The 21885-nt window shown below is 38.8% G+C and overlaps 1 protein-coding gene across 3 annotated transcripts in view; it reads right to left on the minus strand.

The window, feature by feature from the left end:
• Positions 1 to 21885, minus strand: part of ATP8A2 (ATPase phospholipid transporting 8A2) — a 334991-nt gene that overhangs the window by 274335 nt on the left and 38771 nt on the right. For all 3 annotated transcript variants that reach the window (XM_050897554.1, XM_050897547.1, XM_050897563.1), the window contains exons 4-13: positions 18052 to 18151; positions 17354 to 17452; positions 16493 to 16538; positions 12203 to 12243; positions 10326 to 10399; positions 7351 to 7420; positions 5822 to 5949; positions 4672 to 4783; positions 3808 to 3973; positions 694 to 821 (exon numbers count right to left, since the gene is read on the minus strand). In XM_050897554.1, coding sequence (XP_050753511.1) covers positions 694 to 821; positions 3808 to 3973; positions 4672 to 4783; positions 5822 to 5949; positions 7351 to 7420; positions 10326 to 10399; positions 12203 to 12243; positions 16493 to 16538; positions 17354 to 17452; positions 18052 to 18151 — 964 coding nt within the window. The remainder of the gene's footprint in view (positions 1 to 693; positions 822 to 3807; positions 3974 to 4671; positions 4784 to 5821; positions 5950 to 7350; positions 7421 to 10325; positions 10400 to 12202; positions 12244 to 16492; positions 16539 to 17353; positions 17453 to 18051; positions 18152 to 21885) is intronic.

The following is a 21885-nucleotide window of genomic DNA, read 5'->3' on the forward strand; positions in this document are numbered from 1 at the left end:
CCACTACAACTTTACTGGAAGTCCAAGGATTAATGCATACCAAAACAAGATATTCCTCTTGAGTTTGTTCAGCTTAAGAGACATCACTACAGTATTTTTGGTCCACAACTGAAGAGGAACACACTTTGAATTCAAAGCTTGCCTGAACAGAGGGATCACTGTTTTGTTGCATGAGGCACCACTAACTCATGTCCTTACAGAAACACTATGATTCATACCAGAGGTGACCTTAAGGCCAGCCTCAGGATTTAAAAAGAAAAAAAAAGGGGGCAAACAAAAAAAACCCCATCCCCAAACAAGTCTAGTCTTTCCCTCTGCTGTGGCTGAGAGAAGCTATAAGGTACTGAAGAGTTTTCAAAAGCTATTTACTGAACATGAGTCAGCTGAGAGACTTCCTTCAACCAAAAGAGCTGAGCCTTTCTTCTCATCCTGAAAGCCTAAAATATACAAGAGTGATCATTTGCACAAGGGATCTTCATACAACTAAGTCTTTTAATTTCTTGTGGAACACAGAACTAATACAGAATAAATCCTCTGAACTTCTCCCTGCTTTTCCCAGAAGTTGCATCAGAAAAGTCATCAGAAAATCTGGTAAAGATTTCAGGGTGGGTTTGTTGGTTTGTTTTTTGTTTGGTTTTTTTTTTAATGTCACTTTCGAAAACTGACATTAGCACATTTATTCTTGTTACTTACCCAATTTATAAAAAGAGCCTGAGTAAACTTGACAACTTCCAATGTCACCAGAAGACTGATTGGAATAAGGTTGTTGTACAAGATTATAAATGTCAGCAGATTGTATCCAAAGTTGACAGACAGCATTTCTGTGGACCAAAAGACATAAGACATTAGCAGACAGAAGGCACAAGTTTGAGTGGTACAGTATAGGGGCAACCATCTTTCTGCAGTTGGCCTAATCAGATTTAGTAGTGCTAAAATAATCAGCAAGTGTGCTGAGGCCTAGTATAGGGGCCTTTTTAAGACTGATTTCAATAGTACATATATAAAACACCCACAGAACACATGCCTGGATACACAGCGTATTATACCAGGTGAAGAAGGGCAAGATCAGTGAGGCTGTTAGAGGACAGAACACTTTCTGAACAATTTTTGCTAAACAGATGGTGAGAAGTATGATATTCCACATTATAACTCAAATTTAGATTTATCCGATATGTCAACTGCCCCAATTAAGAGCCACCAATATCACTAGTAACACAATTTCACCTTTCAGAAAGTGCCTACTTGTCTCAGCGGAGTTAGAAAATAAAAAATAAAGACTAAAATTTGTTCTAAAATCTGCCAGCATTGGCAGAATTGAGAATTTACTCATACTAAAGAAATCTAAGAGAACAAACTGACTGTTAAACAGACACCTAGTAAATGAACTAAGGCATCCTGCTTAAGCAGAAGAGCTGTTATTAATGGTGATGTTGGGTAAGTTGCCCAAATAAATCTGCCAGTACAACTGGTCCAAAAGGGAAGGGGAAGCCTTTACAGACAGCAAGCAGCAATGGACAAGGCTCAGCAGAGACACAGGATGAAGGCTCCTGTTCATGGTGCTGCCCACAGCCTCTCTTTACATCCAAAGTCTCCGCATTTGTCTGTTCTTTACTTTCCTTGAAGCTTAGGCAGGCACTTCAGTCAGCATGCAGAGCACCCAGCACAATGGGGTCACAGCCCACAACTAAGGGGTTTTCAGCATAACAAATAAGTTAGTAAGAAGGCAGAGGAGCAAACTAGGAGGAGAGAGAAGCCAGAGAAAGTTGCTGAAGCCTAATGAAGATGAGAGCCAGACTTGAAGTTTGGACATAGGCACCCTCAAATGTAAGCACACATGAATTCCCTAACTTTGATCAGTTTACAGGAAGAGTAGAAGCACACTTGATATTGGATTTTTCCAATACAATCTTTATAGAAATTAGACATTTAAAAATTTAACATCTACTTGCCTAGCCTGAAAAAGTGGCTTTCCCATGCATGGCAGTTACAGAAGTGATAAAAATTGTGCATTCAATTTACAAGAAAGCATCTATACATACTATGTCATCCTAGTTTATTACAGGTTGTACCTGTTTTATATTAGCACAAGTTCAAGAGTTTGTTCCATTCATCTTTTCCAATATTACTTCCATCATTGGAAGGTACAAATTTAAACTTCCTCATTAAAAAGCAAGTGGGAGGGGAGGGAAGAAACTTTGAAAGTTGCTGATACTGCTACTAGAAGACATTACAACTACCAAAAATCAGAGTCAAATATGAGGCACTTCCATGCTCTTCCTATATGAATTTTTTTCATTACTATCACAATTGCAGTTCTTAAACTGCAGAAGACACCCTTTGCCATCTGTTTTGCAATCACCAGCAGAAAGACCATTTGCAGTTTGGGAAAATTATTTTCAGATCTGCATCTCAAGATGTTTGCAACAACACGTTTTACTGCTAGCTAATGTAACCTCCTCAAATCAGAAGTCTACTGGAGAGCAATTTATTTCATTCTGAAGTGTTTGCATAAGGCCTGTCTGATATCTGAACTAATAAATTCAAGGAGTATGAATAAAATCAAATAAAACCCTTTAAGAAGCACACGAAGAGATCAGTTTTCTCATTACAAAATAACAGAAGTCAGAAGCGAAGACTGAAACATTATCCAACAAATGCAAAATCGTAACATTTAGCATTTAACAGTTTTCTCTACAGTGAGAGCAGATCAGCATTTTTGACTGAAGAAACAGCTAGAGAAATCCTTTGTTTCTGTACATAAGCGTAAAGTTGAAGTTAATATCATCACACTGATACCTGCTATCCTGCACTCAGGTACAGTCAGACATGATACATAAGGCAGCAGTAAATGACCTGCTGTGCTGGTTTTGGCTAGGATAGAGTTAATTTTCTTCGTAGTAGCTGGTATGGGGCTATGTTTTGGATTTGTGCTGAAAACAGTGTTGATAATACAGGGATGTTTTGGTTACTGCTGAGCAGTGCTTACACAGAGTCAAGGCCTTTTCTGCTTCTCACACCACCCCACCAGCGAGTAGGCTGGGGGTGCACAAGAAGCTGGGAGGGGACACAGCTGGGACAGCTGACCCCAACTGACCAAGGGATATTCCATACCATATGACATCATGCTCAGCCTAGAAAGCTGGGGGAAGAAGGAAGTGGGGGACATTCGCAGCAATGGCATTTTGTCTTCCCAAGTAACAGTTACACATGATGGAGCCCTGCTTTCCTGGAGATGGCTGAACACCTGCCTGCTGATGGGAAGTAGTGAATGAATTCCTTGTTTTGGTTGCATGGCTTTTGCTTTCCCTATTAAACTGTCTTTATCTCAACCCATGAGTTCTCTCACTTTTACTCTTCTGATTCTCTCCCCCATCCCACTGTGAGGGGAGTGAGCAAGCAGCTGTGTGGTGCTTAGTTGCCAGCTGGGGTTAAACCACAACACCTGCTCTGAAAACAAGTTTGTGCATGGCATCTCCACAGAGGTGAAAGAACTTGAACACGAAATATCCAAGAATAACTCTTGCCTCTCTTCTGTTTCTGTCCTGCTCCCTGGGTGGTAGCCCAGTGATATTTACCTAACCTTTAGAAGGTTTTATTAACAGAAGCTTTATTGGCAAGTTCAACTTACACCAGCCCATTCTCAAAAAAACCCCCTAATATTAGGCCATCAAAAAGTCAGCAAAAGGCTTTGTTTCTTGTGTGTGTTTCTTTGTTTCTTATTGTATGCCTTCATTTAGCAAAGCTAAGAGCCTGGGTGGCCCTACAGTCTGATACATCCCTAGCACAGCACACTGCCTGCATACTCACTGTTGGAGCCAAGGTACCAGACGACTTCACCATGTGTTCTGTTCCATAATAAGGCACCTACAGAACTCACAAGGGCCATCACCAGGAGAATACAGAACAAAACCAGGATCTGCATGTTGGTCACTTTCTCCACATTTGATCTCTTCAGAGGTGCTTTCGTTGAATTCTGAACAGCAGCAGAAAAAAAAAAAGTCTGGCAATGGCTTATACAAGAGGAAATTGCAGAGGCAAACTCAGTCTTTATTTTTAGAGTCCATTATAGAACTTGCTACTTCAACTCTATTTAGCTCAATATGGTATGCAAAGCTCAACAAGGCAGTAATAGGAGCCAATACTCCTAATGACTCCAAAACTGACAGGAGATCAAAGGAATAGAACCATTCAGTTCCAAAGACCTAGTATGCTCATCTCCTGGCTGTCCATCCCACTGACTGTCAGTAGAGGTGAGCAACACATGCATATTGCTGGTCTCTCCAGGCACTCCCTGCCATTAAGGCAACACAGAGACCACAGTCTTAACCTAATTATCTCCAAGTGTTAAAATCATAGGTGGTCATTACCATCTCCTCAGCTGTTAAACCTCAGTTCTAAATGTTGTCCAGCTACCAGATAAATTAAGATAAAATACAGTTAGTTTTGCTTACATATCGAAATGTTTTGAGACAAATATCTCAGTAAGTGTTTACGTATATGCACATGCAACCTCAAGTACAACAGTATCTTGTATTCCTCAAACCCTCCAGGTCTTAAACAGCTACAATGAGTCAAACTATTTCACAAACTCAAGTCCAAAAGACAAGTAGAATACAGGAAAGATGACCAGCTTCTATCAGAACATGCTCTAGATCTCCTTAAAAACTTTACCTGCATGAGTTTTGTATCATGTCCTGTATACACAACAATACCCAAGACCCATTGAGTGTTTCTCAGTTGTGCACCTCTTAGCAAGATCTGGTCTGGACCAACAGGAACTGGGCTGCAAAGCAAGAAGTATGTGTATCTTTCAATTCTTGATAACACTTTAGAAAATTTAGAAAACACTTTCAGCCTTACATCCCCCTCAAAAAAAAAAAAAAAAACAAGCCACAAAAGAAAAGTAATAATGAACTTACATTGCCCACACAACTTGAGAGCACTGAAACCTGCGTAACTTGAATCTCTGCTAAAGCCCAGTAGGGTGAAGGTGATACAAGGGAGTTGCTCTGGTTACCCAAAACTTGAGAACTTATGTGGCAGCCATAAGCCTACTCTGCACTTCACCTTGGCTAATACGTTCTCTCTCACATCAAGGACAGAGAAGCATCACACTTGCAAAAAGACCATCTATTCCAAGCACACTATAACCTCACATATGCCATTAAACAAGCATTTTGGGAAAACTGTATTACCCATGTGATTTTCAAGTGGGATGCAAATGATCTTCCACTATTCTTGCATCTGTCACTATTCAACCGAGTTGCCCAAGGAATACAGTTTTTGTGCAGGAAAACAGGTACAGCCAGATGAAACCTGTATGTTAGTACTGACCTTTCAAGTTCTATGAATTCATGTACTAAAACTAAGTTCTTTTCTTCCAAGAGTTGCAACAGATCAAAGTCACACTGATAAAGACTCCAGATTCTGGGATCATTTTTCTCTATAGATCTGAACTTGGTGCAGCCTTTGGCTCTAGTTGGAAGGGAAAGGTTTCCCATTTCCTCTATATCTCCTGTAACAAGCCAGCCCTAAAAACCCCAATCATTTCCCTCACTCTTCCTTCTCTTTAGATGTTACTTTTCATAAAAAACCCACTACGATTCCAAAGAAACCAACTCTCCCATAACAAGCAGAAGACTCCATAGGAAGACAGAACTATGTTATCTTATACTGGCAGATGCTCTGATTAACAACTGTTAATTATTACCCTCCTCTTCCCCAGCAAAAACATGCATGTGCTCAGTGTTGCAGTCTAAAGACACACAGGAAGCATTTTTCCTAACCAAATGAATTTATGGTTTTGTTGTCAAGTCAATACCTTTGACCATCTAAGCGCAAGTTTCCAGTGAAATCGTAAAGATGACGGTTGGGTCCTTCACATTCTATCCTTCCAGATACTTTCATCAATTCTTCTCTTGACTGGAGACTAGCAGTTTGAGACAATCCCTGCAGAGACCAATCCAAAGGAGATTCTTGCCAAAAATTGTTATTAGAAGGCAACCTAGGAAAACGGTGCTTTCTTCCAACATCTAAGATATCAAATGTAATTAAATGTCTGGAGGTTTTCTGTCAGATTTGTTGGTGGGGTTTTTGTTTTGTTTTAGTTTTTTTAATGGGTAGTCAATAACTCTTTCCTGCAAGGAAGATTCATTATGGACACATATGATCCTGCTTATATAGGATTGGTTTAAATCCCTCTAAAGACAGTTATATTACCTACATGATCTCTCTGTAACCAAGAGGAAAGTCCCATCCATAAAGCACAAAGTTGCACATGTGCAAGAGGAAGTAGGAGACAAGCAGTATAAACAGGCCTGGCTTTTCTCTCGAAGTGTAACTCCACTGATTGTTACTGCTGCTAAATATAGTCACTTCTAAGTGTAGTCTCTCTTGGGTCACTGCAGCCATTATGCTCTGATCCTACTCAAGGTTAATTATCAACCATCATGCAACTGTAACCTAACATTGCTACTCCATCTGAGAGTGGACATACAACACCTCATTGCTTTTCATTTGTCTATGAACATCTCCACTTGATTAAGAGTGAGCCATTTGGTGTTTCTTTTGCCAGACTGACTGCAGCACTGCAAGCCAAAGCAAGGCCTTAAAAGGCCCCACAACCTTATTTTTGTATTTTAAGCACATGTCCTGAGGCAAATAAAATCTGACAGGAACTCAAGATCTGATCTATTGGGCTGATCCAGAACTGTAAATCACATTTCTCAAAGGCAGTAAACAAGCAGCAAATGCACAACTTTTAAAACAAATAATCTGTATTTCCAAATCCTAATCCAGATTCTTTTTTTGTAATGAAAGAAGGCAAAAATTCTGAACTAAACACCATAATCAACAGTATTTCTTCAACAAAACTAGAAAGACCCAAGTAAATTCCACTACTTACCACGAAGAGAGAACAAATTAATTTAAATATATAAAAGGTCCTTTTGAGCACTCCACAGGGGCAGAAGCAGACAGAATGGCACTTGTGACAGCAAAAACTGCAGCTCTCATCACCAGCACAGCTGATTTTTTCTTTTTTTTTTTTTTAAATACAGCACTTCAGTTCCACTTACTAGACCTTCAGCAAAACACAGCCAAGGTCTGCTTGATTTGCCTTTGTGGGCTTATAATACTTCCTCCAGATTAGTTCCTTACACTTGCACATGAAGCATTATTGCTTGGGTTTGTATCTGTTGAAAAGGTGGCTTCCAGCCACCTGGAAAGAGAGATATGCTTCTTTTTTTTTTTTAAAAAGTATTTGTATTGTTGTCATGCAAGCTAGACTCTGTTTTGTAGCTAATATTAGCTACTTAAGCAGAAAAAAAGGTGAAATTCAGTTTGTTTTACCTGTCGTATTTTAAGATTCGTCTCCCCATCAAGATTAGCTGTTTCAATATAGCACATTGCTTGTGGTTCACTGTAAGGAGCATAAGATTTTCAATATTAAAACTCAGTACTTTTTGTATACTACTTTTGCTCTAAAATGGTCCACAATACACTTCAATACACTGCAGAAGATAAAAATCCATATCGGTAGTATATGACCATGAAAGCCAGCTGAAAGTATACATTTTAGAGATGTGTTTGGATATGAACACTCTGATATAACAAACTACAAAGAAAGACAAGTCTAAATCAGAAGGTTAATAAAAATTTAACACATCATGACAAACTTAGATGCCTGAAGTGAGCTATTTTACATTGCAATCCATAAAATTGCTTCAGATTGCAAGAGCTATAGATAAAACACTAAGTATTGAACAGTGTAAAAAGGGGATGTGCTTGGATGAAGGGGGTAGTGCTTTCTACTATTGAGTTCTGTTTATGAACTGCACACACAAAGGTCATGGCCACAAGATCACCTTAAAGTTGAGGGACTTGTGGAGTTACATGTGAAGTCACTGTTAATCAGCTTTTTTTGAAAATCAGAAAAAGGTACAATAAGATTGAAACTGAGGGCTGTGAACTGCATCTTCCAGAGATGTCCCTGCCCTTACCAATAGGGGCAAAAAAAAAAAATCTTCCTTGCAGAACTGAATTTTCCATTAGTCAACCTCTTTTCTACATCCAACATGGAGGAGCTCTGCATAGGTAGCACCTGTGATAAGGAAGAGTACTTCTATCATGGATCTTTTCCTGACATGCCCCTTAAAATTTAAAACCTCTGTATGGCACTACCAAAACTATTTTTCCCAACTGTCTTCTCAGGCTGCTAAGGAATATCAGTTTCCCATCTGGACTCAAACAAGTGCTTCTTCAGTATATCACTTATCATATTCTTGATATGTTGCTATTTCTCTTCCCAAGTAACCAATTGCTTTAACAGCAAATGTACTTAATCAGCAGAAGAGTCAGTAATAAATGCTCCTTAGGACAAAAATTGTTAAGAAACACAGATACATTTATAACACAGTAAGAAGCTAGATTTTTCTCTCCAGAGAATTTTTCTTAAAAAAGGTTCAGAGGCTGTCTTTGTCTCCCCCTATACGGGCAACCTGAATCCAAACCCAAGACAGACACAGATTAAGTCCAGCTTGATTCCAATTTTACTTCCATCAAACACCTTATCTACTACAACCAAAGTGGTTAACTCAGGAGGGAGACCTCTTGCAATACAATTCCTTTCATTTCCACAGAAATGTGGAAGTGTTTCCATACAAAGTTGTGTTTGGATTCAAGTATTTTTTCCTTCATGTAAATTTATTCTCCATGTAAAATTCATTTGATGTCACCTTTGTTCTATGGGAGGAAGAGAGTCAAGATAAAACCAACTGTTTATTTCACCTCTGACAGTCAGCTCAGACACAGAAAATTAACACATACAAGCAAAAGACCCCACCTCTTCAGAACATGCAAAGCCTTCTGGTGAACTGAGGACACTTAGTATTGTCATTTAAAAGAATCATGGGAATAATACCAATTGTAAAGCAGAACTGCCATAGAAATTGCTATTTAATTCAAGCAAAGCTTCTCCCAAATCAACATACTTCAGGTTAAAATTTTCCAGTTATGTGATTATCAATCACAGCAGGTTAATAGAATAATGTAGAACAAAAAGCTGACCCATGCAAGTTAAGAAATCAGTCAGAAGGGTTTTTAGTATAACACATTACAGGAAGAGTTCTCAAGTAGAACAAATATTCCTCAGTGCTGAAACAGCAAGCTATTGATGTCTAAGTGTAGCCTAACTAACTGCATATTAAGGTTGACAACTGCCTATTTAAAATTTGGGGTTTGTTTTAAAAAAATACAATATTGTATACCATGGAATGAAGAGACCTCTATCCTTGATGATGTGACAGTTAAAAGACTGAGCTTCCCCATATAGCTTTCAAAAAAATGAAACTTCCCAGGAACGGCACAGACAAGAAGGATGGAGCAGAAAATGCAGCAGCTTAGAAAACAAGTTCCCTTAGAAGTTGGGTCATCTAAGAGAACTGTAACCTGGAGACCAGAGCAATCTGCAGTCACTGTTGAAAAGCATGCAGACGGAGAAGAGCAAGCTGTCATAGGTTTGGCTATTAGAAAAAAGGCACATTCAAGAACAGGAACTGCACTATTGTCTCTTGTTTAAATCTCATCTAAGTGGGCAGCGGTCTTGATTTGGCCTCAAGTTGTTCCACACAATACAGAATCTAGATTAGCAGCCAAGAACCACCCAAATGCTTTTAGGAACTAATGACCAAGCTTTGTTTGCCAGTATATCGGTATCAAGAAGTTGTCCCATATTTCACACACTAAAAAGAGCAGGACTCAACAGTTTACTGTTGCTACCATGCTAGGGATGGGCCATACATGTGCTGTATCAAAGACAAGGAGTAAACAAATGAAGCCCAAAAGCTATTTTGCAGGCTAGTTATTAGATGCCAGCTGGGCTAGCCTTTTAGAATTACTGTCTGAAAGAGAAATCTTTCCTGAGGGGCAGGAAAATATGCTGGAAACTCAGTGGAATTAATTGGAAGAAAACTTAAGCTTCCTTAATTAAATGGAGGGATTCTCAGAAGGCCATAGAGCAACTGACTGCATGAAGCTTGTGTAACAGACCTTCAGTCTTTCAACAAACTCAATGATACACTTCATGAATTACAGGTACATAATACTATGAAGTCTTAAAGAAGCCTTCTTTCTTAAGAACCTATCTACAATGATATATGAATCATTACCTAGTAAAACACTGTTTTGACATTGTTGAAATTTGGTTTTAGATGTGGACAAGAATTAGTGCCATCTGATGTCTGTTTTTATTAATAGCAAATACAGAGTTTCAAGTCCTCTGCACCTCAGTTCATCAGACACATCATTTCCACACCCATTCAGGATACCTGGAAGATACAATGATCATGTCTGCTGGAAGATGTTGCCCATTGGTGACCTTCACAATATCGCCTACTGCTACCTGTTGAGTCAGGGGCAGGAGTACAGTAGCATGGAAAAGAAAAACAAACAGTTCGCTTGTCTGGAATGTTAGTTTGTTATTTTCTTTCACCCAGTCAGACAGCATCATGCACAGAACAGCTAGAGACAGTGCTTCTGAAAGTCAGAGTACTTTTCACTGCAAGTTTGGAAGTATCAAAGTCTTCCCTTTTCTGAATGCAAATTAAACAATTTTCTATAAAAAACCAGATATACTCAATTGGAAAGTGTGAACCTCTGTGGCTTATATTTAGTAAAAAATACTTTTTTCTATAATCCTACTATTATCCAAATTTGAGGGTTTTTTCCTTTAGTCTTAACCTACAGAAAGATTTTTTTTCCTAGTAAAAGTTACCTTTAAACTTTACCTTCCTCAAGTACCAAAGAGTTTCTCCTATTCCTTCTCTGTATTACTTACCTACCCAGACATCACTATCATTTTCCCTTAGCCCTCTTTAGATGCACTGCTTGTACTAGTCACTAGCAAGGAGTATTGTCTCTACAGATAGATAGTATCAATCAGTTCTTGCCTGACTTATAGTCACTTAAGATGTGCAAAGTCCTGATTTCTGGAATACTGAAGACCTAAGAGTTTCTGGCACCTTTAAAGGTAGTCACACATGCATAGGACTTTCATTCTAAGGACGAAGTAGCACTCAGAACACTAAGCCAGGCTTGCCTGATGAGTATCAGACTGCACAGCACCAATGCACTGTTGAGAGTCTGAAATGGGCTTAAAATATTTAACACATTAATTTATAAAAACTGAAACTGATGGCATGTTTGAACAGGCAGATTCAGTCTTACTCTGATCCCACTGAAAATAAATTCCCTACCAATTTCAGCACAAAAAAGATCAGAAGTCTGCCTTAAAGTAAACAAGGTGGATAGTACAGAACTTACTCCCTAACAACATATGCAAGCCTGGACAACATGCAGATGCAGACACAGGCCAATTCAAGAAGTGCTCAAGGGTATAAGAAAACCAGATTTGAGGCTCAGACTTAAAAATCTTTCAATTCAGTGTCCTCACTACAAATAGGACATGGAACAGCATAAACAGGCATCAAGATTAGCCATCAGAATCCCTGGCAATCTTTAGTTTCTGCTATAGCCTAACACTTCAGCAGGATTGCTTTTAGGTCTCTTGAGGCAGGTCTCATTTCCCAGAGGTTTTAAAAGGGTGTACTTTTTCCTCATTTGTTAGGTAACAGGGCTAATTTTATCCTTAAAAAGGCACTAAGAGCCACGATTAGATCAATACATCCTGAGGGATTTCAGCATGTTCTAGAAATAAAGCTCACCAGGTCCTGGCACAGGGCTTCACAGAACATGGGTCCCAAGTGCCTGAGGTAGCAGCAGGGCTTGTGTTCCTTACTTGAGCAAACAGCTTACTAATGAGTCTCAAAACCTAAGAACTTTTTAGCACAGGTAGCCAAAGAAGTCTCTATTAGACTTTCAGGGGAGGTACAGCATTGCAGTGAAAGTTACTCTTCTAGATGTGGACTAAAAACAAAATACTGTTTACACCCTGGGGCATATTAACTACCCAAGCAAAAACACAACAGTTCATTAGCATTTTACTGAAACATAGTACTAGGATTTAAAGATGGGTATTCAGGTGCCTTGCTCAGGGCAATTTTCACTATTGCAACAGACCCCTCCCACCCCAAGTCACAGGGAATTCTCACATAGCGCACATTAATTCTAGGCCTCCAAATTTATTTTGGCAAGAGTAATTCTTGAACACCTCCTTCCACTCCCTCCCATCCCCAATTTTATTTACCTCTTTCCACATAATGTTCTGCCACATCCCATTTCTTAGAACTGGAAAAAAGTTTAAAGTTAGATTAGAATAAATAGCCAAGATTTAGACAAATTTCAAAACAAGTATATCAGCAGTAGCAAACATTGACCAGAATGGGAACTAACACACAGATCAGAAAAGTACTTTTCAGAAGCTGGAACCACACACTTCTGTCCACAGCTGTAGGCATGTGCATTCAAGAGGAAGAATCTGCCTTTAATATTTGTATCATTTTTATCACCTGCTAGACAACAGTCAGTGGCCTGATTTCTTCTTGGCATGATTTCATGCTAACCTGCAGATGGGCAGTGTTTTTATTTGTTTGGGAAATTACCTTCCCTAAAACAAAGGGCATTATTGCCCACTGTCAATCAATATCAGGAAGCATCTTTATGTATGATTTAACCACAGAATTTTCACTTCTCACCTTCTTCCTTGCATTTTATTCATTATGTTTTGACTCTGACACATCCAACTTCACTACCATATCAATTGCCCTTATGAGGCTGAGGTAAGGCTGAGGCTTAATTGTCAAGCGGGCTCAAAGTCCTACTGAAAAGCAAACATCAGCTTTAGCAGAAGGAGAATCCTAAATGCTGAAGTTCACTTTGACACAAAAAAGAAAACAAGGTACTGAAACAGGCCTTGGCTTCTGTAGTGCCCAAGTCTAACTGCTGTCTTAACACATTCATTGGTCATCTACTCCGGAACTTGCTTTTCCACCCAAGTAGTTCCTGTAGATGCTTCTACACATACTTAATGCCACCATAGCCTAAACAGTAAGGTCAAAAATTTAGGCCCAATCATTGCTGAGTAACCAAATCCAGTCCATGTCTGAGCACACCAAGTACACCTAAACAAACTCAAACACTTCACTGAAAGCAGCTGCAGCCAGTTTTCAAAGATGTTCAAAAAGTGTAGTGTGCAACAGATGAAAGTTGAAGAGGCCAGCCCTCTACTTTGAATACAATTTTCTCCTCAGTGCTATGCAATTCACATACCTAGCTCATTTGAAAACCATACCAAATTCCCAGAAGATACAATTGTGCTGAATACAACCTCAACTGTCCTACTCAGGTTAGGCCACTCCACAAACTGGAATGCAAGATTCATCAGACCAGATCAAGCATAAGAAACCCATCTCTTGATTCCCGTCCTCAGGCCACATACTTTGGAGCACTGAATCCCAAGATTTAATATTACAGTGGATGGATCACAGTGAAGTAAACTATTTAACAAAAAATGGGTGGGCAGCGACAGAAGCACTGCTAGTAATGCGTCTAAACTGCTGAGCTTCCACCCAAACAAGCCCATGCAGTTTAGGGGAAGAACAGTTTTGTTGCACACCCTTCCTCCCCTCTCCTAAGCTGTGCTTGAACTGAGCTCTGCTTAGTTCACAACTCGGAAGAAGGCCTGAGCCCAGAATCTCAAGTGAAAAAGCCACATACCTGCAGCCTTGACTCAAAACTCAAACCCTCAGAGAGGAATTGCAACACTTAACATCTCCTGTGCCTTGCTCTAAACAGCTCCCTGTTCCACCAGAAAATTTTGGAGATGTTTCAGCAAACAGTTCATTGTTGCATGTTCACATGCAATGAAGATATTTTGTAGCTTCAAGTGCCATGAACTTGGCCTTGTAGACAATTTACTTAAAACAATTTAGCTTTCATGCTTACTGAAATAAATTTAACTATTAAAATCAGCCAGCAAATTACTGAAGCAACTATTTTTTTTTTTAAACTCTTAACCCCACAATCTAAAGAGAAAGCTTCCATTAGACATAAAACAGTTCAGAAATTTTGGGGTTGCAATTTTGCACCTTCTACTCTGCTTAACCGAGTTTTATATGAGTACTCCAAAGGACAGAAAGGACTGTCTTCTCTAGAATATTTACAGGAGGATGAAATTGATGAATTATTGATGATCAAAAGGTATTTGGTTGAAGTAACAAAGAACAAGTACCTAAAAAGACTGCTCCTACTCAAAAACAGAGTTTCCATATAAATCTTCTATTTAAGACTTTCTGAGACTAAAAAACAGCACATTGATGTTCTAGATCTAGGACTTAATGCTGTCACTCACACCTTGGTGTGTATGGCCATTTGAAGTGCTGCTCCTGAATGGCAAGCATTTGCCATCAGTCTTGTGCAATAGGTTGCTAGCCCTGTGCTTGTCTACTATTCGAGGACATCCCATACAGTATTAAATGCTCGTGGCTTATTCTATAGTTTGACAATCAGAGGATCAATACCTCAGAACAGTTATTACTGAGCTCTCTACATCTATGCAATATGCTGCTCAGGGGCTTCACTTGGTAGTACATTTAGTCTGGTCCCTAGATTCAATGTCATCTCCATAGACACCACGTGAAGCCATCCAAAACATGAAACATTGGCTCAGAGCCTAACACGCTCCAGCTCCTAATGAAGGTGTACAGCGCTCACTTGGAGCGGAACTTTCAATCTAGTTTCCTCCAAAGGGAATTTAATTCCTACATACCAAAGCCACTCTGCAAAGCAAACCAATGTTTTCAATGGTAAATTTACTACAGGAAATGTGCTTTGAAGATCACTACTGCTCAAAAAACTAAACATGAAGATAAATGCAAACCCTATGTGTATGCCTACTGCAGCAAGCATCTGATCATTGCAGACAGTGGAGTTCAGAACATAGCCAAGCAGCCAGTAGATGTCTACTTTTGAGTGAGCTGAACTGCTCTCTATACTGATTACACTGACTAGACCTCACTTGGCTCTAAGAGGAACCTAAAGGTACATACAGAACCTAAATTTAACTCATCTTAATCCTACCCTGAACATAAATTAGCTTTTCATTCCCATAATACAAGTCTCAAGAATGAGCTTCTTTATCCTTCCTCTTAAGAAATACAAGGATACAGTTTTAAGTATCATTTTGAAAATTGTATTTAGAGTATTCAAATGTAAAAAAAACCCTGACCTAAAATAATTTTAAGTGTTAAGTTCCACGAAGCTCCATAAGAATACTTTGTGTTCTTTAAGGTTGTCTCTCCACAATTACTGTGATAAACTTCCCTTGAAGTGTTTGTTAGCACATGTTCTCTAACTATAAATGAATTAGAACTGCCTATGTGACCTCTGAAAGAGCAGTCTTTCATATTACCTACAACAAGGCCTGTTGTGCTACAGCCAGTTAGTTGCTAATTTCTCATGACTAACAGATACAGTGTTCTTGCACTTGAAACATCTTCCCAGGCTCTTGAACTGGTAAAGCAATGCTTTCTGATGTTCATTAATATACAGTCTCAATGATCAACTTAACTTCTCAAGCACGAAGGAAAAACAACTCACTGAAAATCATTCTGCAAACATTATGGCTGTTAACTGAAGCATGGAGCTAGCAAGTTGTTCAGCTCCCCTTGTTCCTTTAAGTGTTTCTCTAGCTTTTTGACACTTAAGCTAAATGTGTTTGGGAGGAAGGGGCTCTACTCAGAGATCAAGTCCCTGGGTTTTCCGTTTCGCCTGCAGATCTCCACAGAGGAGCAGCAGAGGAGCTGCCCAACACGAACATGGAGATCCCATGACTGCAGCACAGACTGACCACAGGAGAGCCATCAATAAACTCTTCCTATTTTCTGCACAAGTTTTCAGTTAGAGATGAACAAAACCAAAACGATGTCTTCAGGTATTCAGTGCCAAGTAGTGTTACCACATCAGGGATACATGTAGGCAGAGGATGTCAGTGTTAAATTCTTTCAGTGACACTTCAGGAAAGCAAATCCACAAAATCCCCAGAGTTCTTCCCACATTTTAAGGGCAGCAGCATTTACAAAAATGACCTAAAATTCCTTTGACACCAACTTCTAGTGTTTCAAGGGTTTCTTGGGTTTTGGGATCTTGGGATTGGGGGTGGGGGGTGTTTTGTGGGGGTTTTGTTCTAGGTGGTTTGTTGGGGTTTTTTAGAATAATCAGGATAGAGTTTGGCAGGGGAGAAAACTGCTTGGTTTTCTTGGAGGAGCTGACAACTGTATAACTTGACAACCTTGAAATTACATGAACTTATAAATCCTCGTAATCCCCCCCATGCCTCGCCCTCAAGCATCACACTATCAGCATCAGTCTGAAACATTTGGTAAAGTAAAATCCTAACATACCAGTAACTACCTAGTCCAAAAAGACATGCATTCCGCACCATCATGACTGTTTAAGCAATAGAATTGTTCAAAAGTAAGTGTTCTGGTATTCACTATTTGCACTTTAAATATTTGATTTAAAGACTGTTTAGTCTTACCTATTGTTTTCTTTTTATTCACTGCACTGTCTGCCTTATGCCTTTTCTGCAAAGAAACAAAACATTTCATTACACTTCATTACAGATTCCAAAAACCATTAGAGCTAGAAACATGACAACCTGCAAGATGATACATAGGGTAATTTTTGCCTTTAAGTTGTATTTTTTTAAAAAAGTCACACAGATCATTAAATCCAAATGGTTTGTGAAAGAATATAACAACTTTAAAGTGAGAGTCCCCATGCTGGAAGTCAGGTTCAAACCTGGATCAACAGCAAAAAACTAAGTCTCCAAAACTGTTTTTTGGAAGAAAAACAAAAGGAACAATGAGGAACAGTATATTTAGATGACAGCTACACTATACGTTCTATGTGCTGTTGTTTAGACTGATTTCTAAATTATTTTATTCATCAGAACTTTACAAAGCAAAAAGACCTCTATTATAAACAGTATCCAAGCAAGTTAGTGCAGATTTTCCCCAAAACAGTTTGCTCTATGCTAAAGTTGCTTGCCCCATCCCCCTTGTCAAGATCAACTAAAAAGGCCACCTATGTCAGGACTCTACAGTGTCTTTCTAGCCAGGCCTTTCTAATAAAAGCACAAACAAACAAGTTTGAAGAGGTAGAAACAAGTGTCCTGACTTCTACTGTTTCCTTGTTCACCCACCTATATTGAAAATGCTTAATTTATCTGTGTGCTACAGAAATTCTAGTCAAGTTCAGAGCTTTGAAAGTCAAAAGGATATTTTGCTGCTGGTCAGCAATGACTCAATAGACTTCAGAGATGCATAGCTTTATGGAATTTCATGGCTTTTTTGAAACACTTCGTCTTTAGCACAGCCTTCCCCGTAATCACACTCACGTAGTCTTCTATGATTTCTTTGATGCCAGCAACTGTTAAAATAAATAGCAATGGCACCAAGGTGGTATATCTTCCTGTTGGAGAGACATCTGGAATTTGCTGTGAACAGAGGAAGAAGAGATACCAATTTTATATTTGTATTTAAAATTAGTTTCTAGCAAATTTAGAACTTTATGCAAAGCTCTCGGAAGAGAGAACGCAGAGCTTTCTAATTTGTGCCTGACTGACATCCAGTTTCAGTGGGCAAACTAGCCTAAGCTCTCAGTAGGACTGAAGAAACTACTACCATAAAGTTAAAAGATAAAGCTGTTGTACGTGCCTTTTATTCTATTCCTCCTCTCTTCACAAGAAGAGCAGTCAAATGATGTAATTCACCTGGAAGCAGTGATAATCTGGACTATCTAAACAGTCAGCAGTTTCACAAGATCCACACGTGCTTTTCTCAGTATGGTCAATAGCTCCATGTTTTACAATACTACTTGTTTTTACTTATTAAGAATAAAAAGTAGCTTGATTTTACAAACCACATTGAAAAAAGTCTCTAAATTGCCTTCTAATTTCAATTATAAAGTATGTACCTCATTAATATTACTATTAAAATATGTCTAAGAGTTTCTTCGGAGTTAAGCATAACAACTGAAAACTTTTACTGCATTACAATTTCATTTTATAATCAAGGCAAACCAATAAAGCAATACCTGCAGTAAGGCAATGAAGAGGAAGAATGCATTTGCAGCTTTTCTTATCTGCTCATACAGGAATCGAGGTAGAAATGTCACCACGCTGTACTTGGCCGTGCTGCAGGTTAGAAGATTTTTATTTTAGTACTTCATGAGAATATCATACAGGGATTATGACCAAAAAGTTTCAAGCAGACTTCTAAAGGCAGTGTGAGAAAGTGGTTCAAAGATCACACAGTAAAGACATATAGAATATGGAGGAAGTAAATTGCCTGTGTTATGAGGATGAGCTGTACCAAACAAAAGAGATATCACTAGACCCAGAAGGCTGACAGTCCCACTTTAATCACTGGTACCTTTATTATTGGATGAACTATCAGGTAACTTACTATCCATCCAAACTTCAGCACAGGCAATCTTCCACCTCAGTTCCAGGCACCTGATCAAGTGCTTACCCCTCATCAAAACATGGAATTAATTGTTGGGGGAGGAAAGTTGAATATGGGAGAAATCAGAAATTCTGCAGTGCCATTTTTAAAATGCCTCATTTCCCAGTTCAGAACCACTCTACACTCACTTATGAATAATCTGCCAGAACAATACACACTTTTTCAGATTAATCTTTTCTGGCTATTTTTCCTGAGTAGTTATATTACTATTTCTACCACCTTAAAACAAGAGTATACTGCACTAACTAGTCTCAATAATCTATGAAATTTCTTGTCTTCCTCACATCAAACCCATGATGGGCATGAATACAACTTCAGGAAAAATGTGTCCAAGATGACAAGATGATTTAACCATTCAATTTTTAAATGAGTTGAATAAGCCACTCCCATACTGTCAAGCTACCAAAACCTACCTAAAAGAGATTAAAGACTCTTAATCTTGCAAAGTCCTCACTCTCTGAACGCATTAGTTACAACCCAGTCATCTACATGCCTTCTTGAGACAGTGCAAGGAAACTCATCATGCTGCAGAACTTGTCTGAGCCGTATGAGTGACTGAGTCTATCCAGTAGCACAGTGTTCCATTATGTGAGGAAAAAAATATTTTTAGAGCAGAAAGAGCTACTCTGCCTTACTTTCCCCCACTGAATTAGCACAGCACCTTCCCCACTTAACTATCAGGCATCATCATGAGTTGGAGTTTTAAGAACTGAGTGCTTGCAGCTGTAGTTCAGGTGTCTTCCCCCAGACACTTAATATAAGCTCTGCAAGAGCCAGAAAACCTGTGATAGGAGTTTTGTTTGTGTTTTGGGGCATTGTTTTGGTTGGTTGGTTGTTGGGGGGTGGGGGTGTTAAAAGTAGTCCTATATTTCCAAGGAACTTGAGAACTCTAAGATACTCCTTTCAACAAAGAAAAATTGTTTCCTGAAGCACTAATAACACAACTCTGAACACAGGCAAGATGCTGTTTTACTGAAGTTTCCTAGAAGTGTCAAGAGCACCTTTCCATTAAGCCTGGTCCTCTACATGAAATGCTTTTCTGGTACTCTCCCACCAATAAGCCTTCCAGACCAACTGAAATCCATGGCATTACTATTCACAAATCATGAAGGACTAGTATAATCAAATGCTTTATCGACATGATCTGCCTTTCACAACTGACTGCTATGCATAAAACTCTTACTACAACCTTGATCCACAAGCAGTTAAGTTCAGTGGGGTTCTCTTATACTTATCTTTGTATGTACAAGGTTAGAGAACTGCATTCTCCAAGACCACTTACTTAACTTGAACCATTTTCTTCTCCCCCTCATCTTCCCCATCCCCAACTCCAAGCCATCTAATAAGATACTGCTGCATCTTCCAGAATCAAACAGTAACAAGATACAACATGGCACAATTTGTTATACAAAGCTCTATTTTGGACACCAGAGCAGAATCAGTGGGGCAAGTTAAACAAAATGATCAATTAAAAAGACAATTAAGATCCCATCTTATCACCTAGTTTCCTCTTCAAGCAACTACAAACCCCTATTATGTCTGATGTAAATCAGTTACTTTAACTGGATCTCTAAAAAAGGCAACATGACAGCATTTCTAGCACTACCACCTAGAGACTTTCTATTGCTACTATTGCTCAGCAGAATTATGCATTCAAATACTCAATGTGATATTTTACAGACATTTCAGGTGGTTGACTTCAACAAATTATACCAACTAAGCTAACTGAGTGAAAACATGCATCCAGGTTTAAAGCATGTAACATAGTACATTTATCACATAAATGAAGGTAAGTTACTTCCTTGAAATGCTATTAATTTCTTCCAACCATAAGTATTTTTTTTGTTTTAAGCCACATTTGCTTGGTCTTATGTGTAATAACCTTCCTTTAATACAGAACATAATTAAACACATGTCTCAGAAGTACCTTATGACTTAAAAGATATAGGTTAATCCAATTAACAGTTTAGACCTACAAGTGAATTCCCCAAGCAATACTAATTAGAAATCAAGCATTGGCAAATTTTTATATCCAAACACTATTCCTCTGGATACCACACTGCTATATTAAAGCAAGGATTTGTCTGATTGCGATCAAGCCGAAACATTTATTTACAACATTTACCATTTACCAACTTTACAGCTAACTGGTCCAAACAATATTCTTACTCTAATGATTGTGTTAATGCCAACACAATAAGGCTCTTTTGAATGAGTTTTATACATACTAAGTCACTCCGTGTATTTTGTTGCTTAAGTAACATGACAAATGCCTACAGAAAATAGGTACAGCTCTTGTTAGAGATGGGCACATTCAGATGTTACCATGCTGACCAGGAACAGTAATCATGTGTATGTATAAAAGCAGGTGCATGTTATTATTCAAGAAGAAAGCTTCTTATGAAAAGGTAACTAATACTCTAAGCTGGGCAGGAGTATTTGATTAATTTGGCTCTGAAGAACAGCTCTCTAAAGGACAAATACAACACTTACAAATAAAAAAAGCTTTGCGCTCCCTCCCAACAGACAGATGCATTGTAGATGACTTCAGGATAATCAAAGCTCAGAAAGAAGTTAAAATCTACATGTGAACAGGTAGAAAATTCAGGCAGCTCACTCATAGCACAATTTTGGTCACTGAAGATAAATATCTGCAAAGGTTAGCCCTCTGACCAGCCCCAATCAGAGCCATCTTATCTTCAAAGAAGTGCCTGGTACCCAACTCCAAGAACACCATGTCTGCAGCTCACAGAACAGGTTGTGGCAGAGGGAGGAGAGCAGCACAGGCAGGAAACCAAACAAACTGTTTTTTCCTAAAGCAACAGCTGTTAACTATGCAAACTTTGCTTAACTACACAAGTTTGATGTTTAAACAGGTGTGCAAACATTAAAAGAGATGTCTCTTCTATATCTGTAACTTCATTCATGTAAGTCACATTCAAGTTACACCACTGTGCAAGTCAGGAGGAACACTACCAAACCCTGTTAAATAAATGAGTTTGGATACACATCAGTACAGCTGAAAGTCTGGCCCCACTGTTTCTAGGGCAGTGAAGAGATTTTTCTGAAAGTGATCACTGTATAATTTGAAAAAAGTTAGTGTCATTCGCATACCTTAACTCACTACTGTGCTACTACAGTACCAAGGATTAGTTAATTATTTCGATAACACTCAAATGAAAAGTAGCAAACAGCACACTGAGAAACTCAGTAGTTGTTTTCCAGTATAGTTCCTCCATTTAACATGCAATTTTTGCATGACAACTCCCATAGTTGCCGTTTTCCCTGTTTCCCAAAGACTTTTCATAAAGTCAAGTTTTACTCTACTGAATCATCCTTGAAGAGGCAAAGGCTGCCAGTAACAGAGGCAGAGAGGTTACTTCCTTGAGAAGTGTATGTGTGC

This window comes from Gymnogyps californianus, chromosome 1 (genome assembly GCF_018139145.2).
Source record: "Gymnogyps californianus isolate 813 chromosome 1, ASM1813914v2, whole genome shotgun sequence".
In the NCBI taxonomy this organism is placed as follows: Eukaryota; Metazoa; Chordata; class Aves; order Accipitriformes; family Cathartidae; genus Gymnogyps; species Gymnogyps californianus.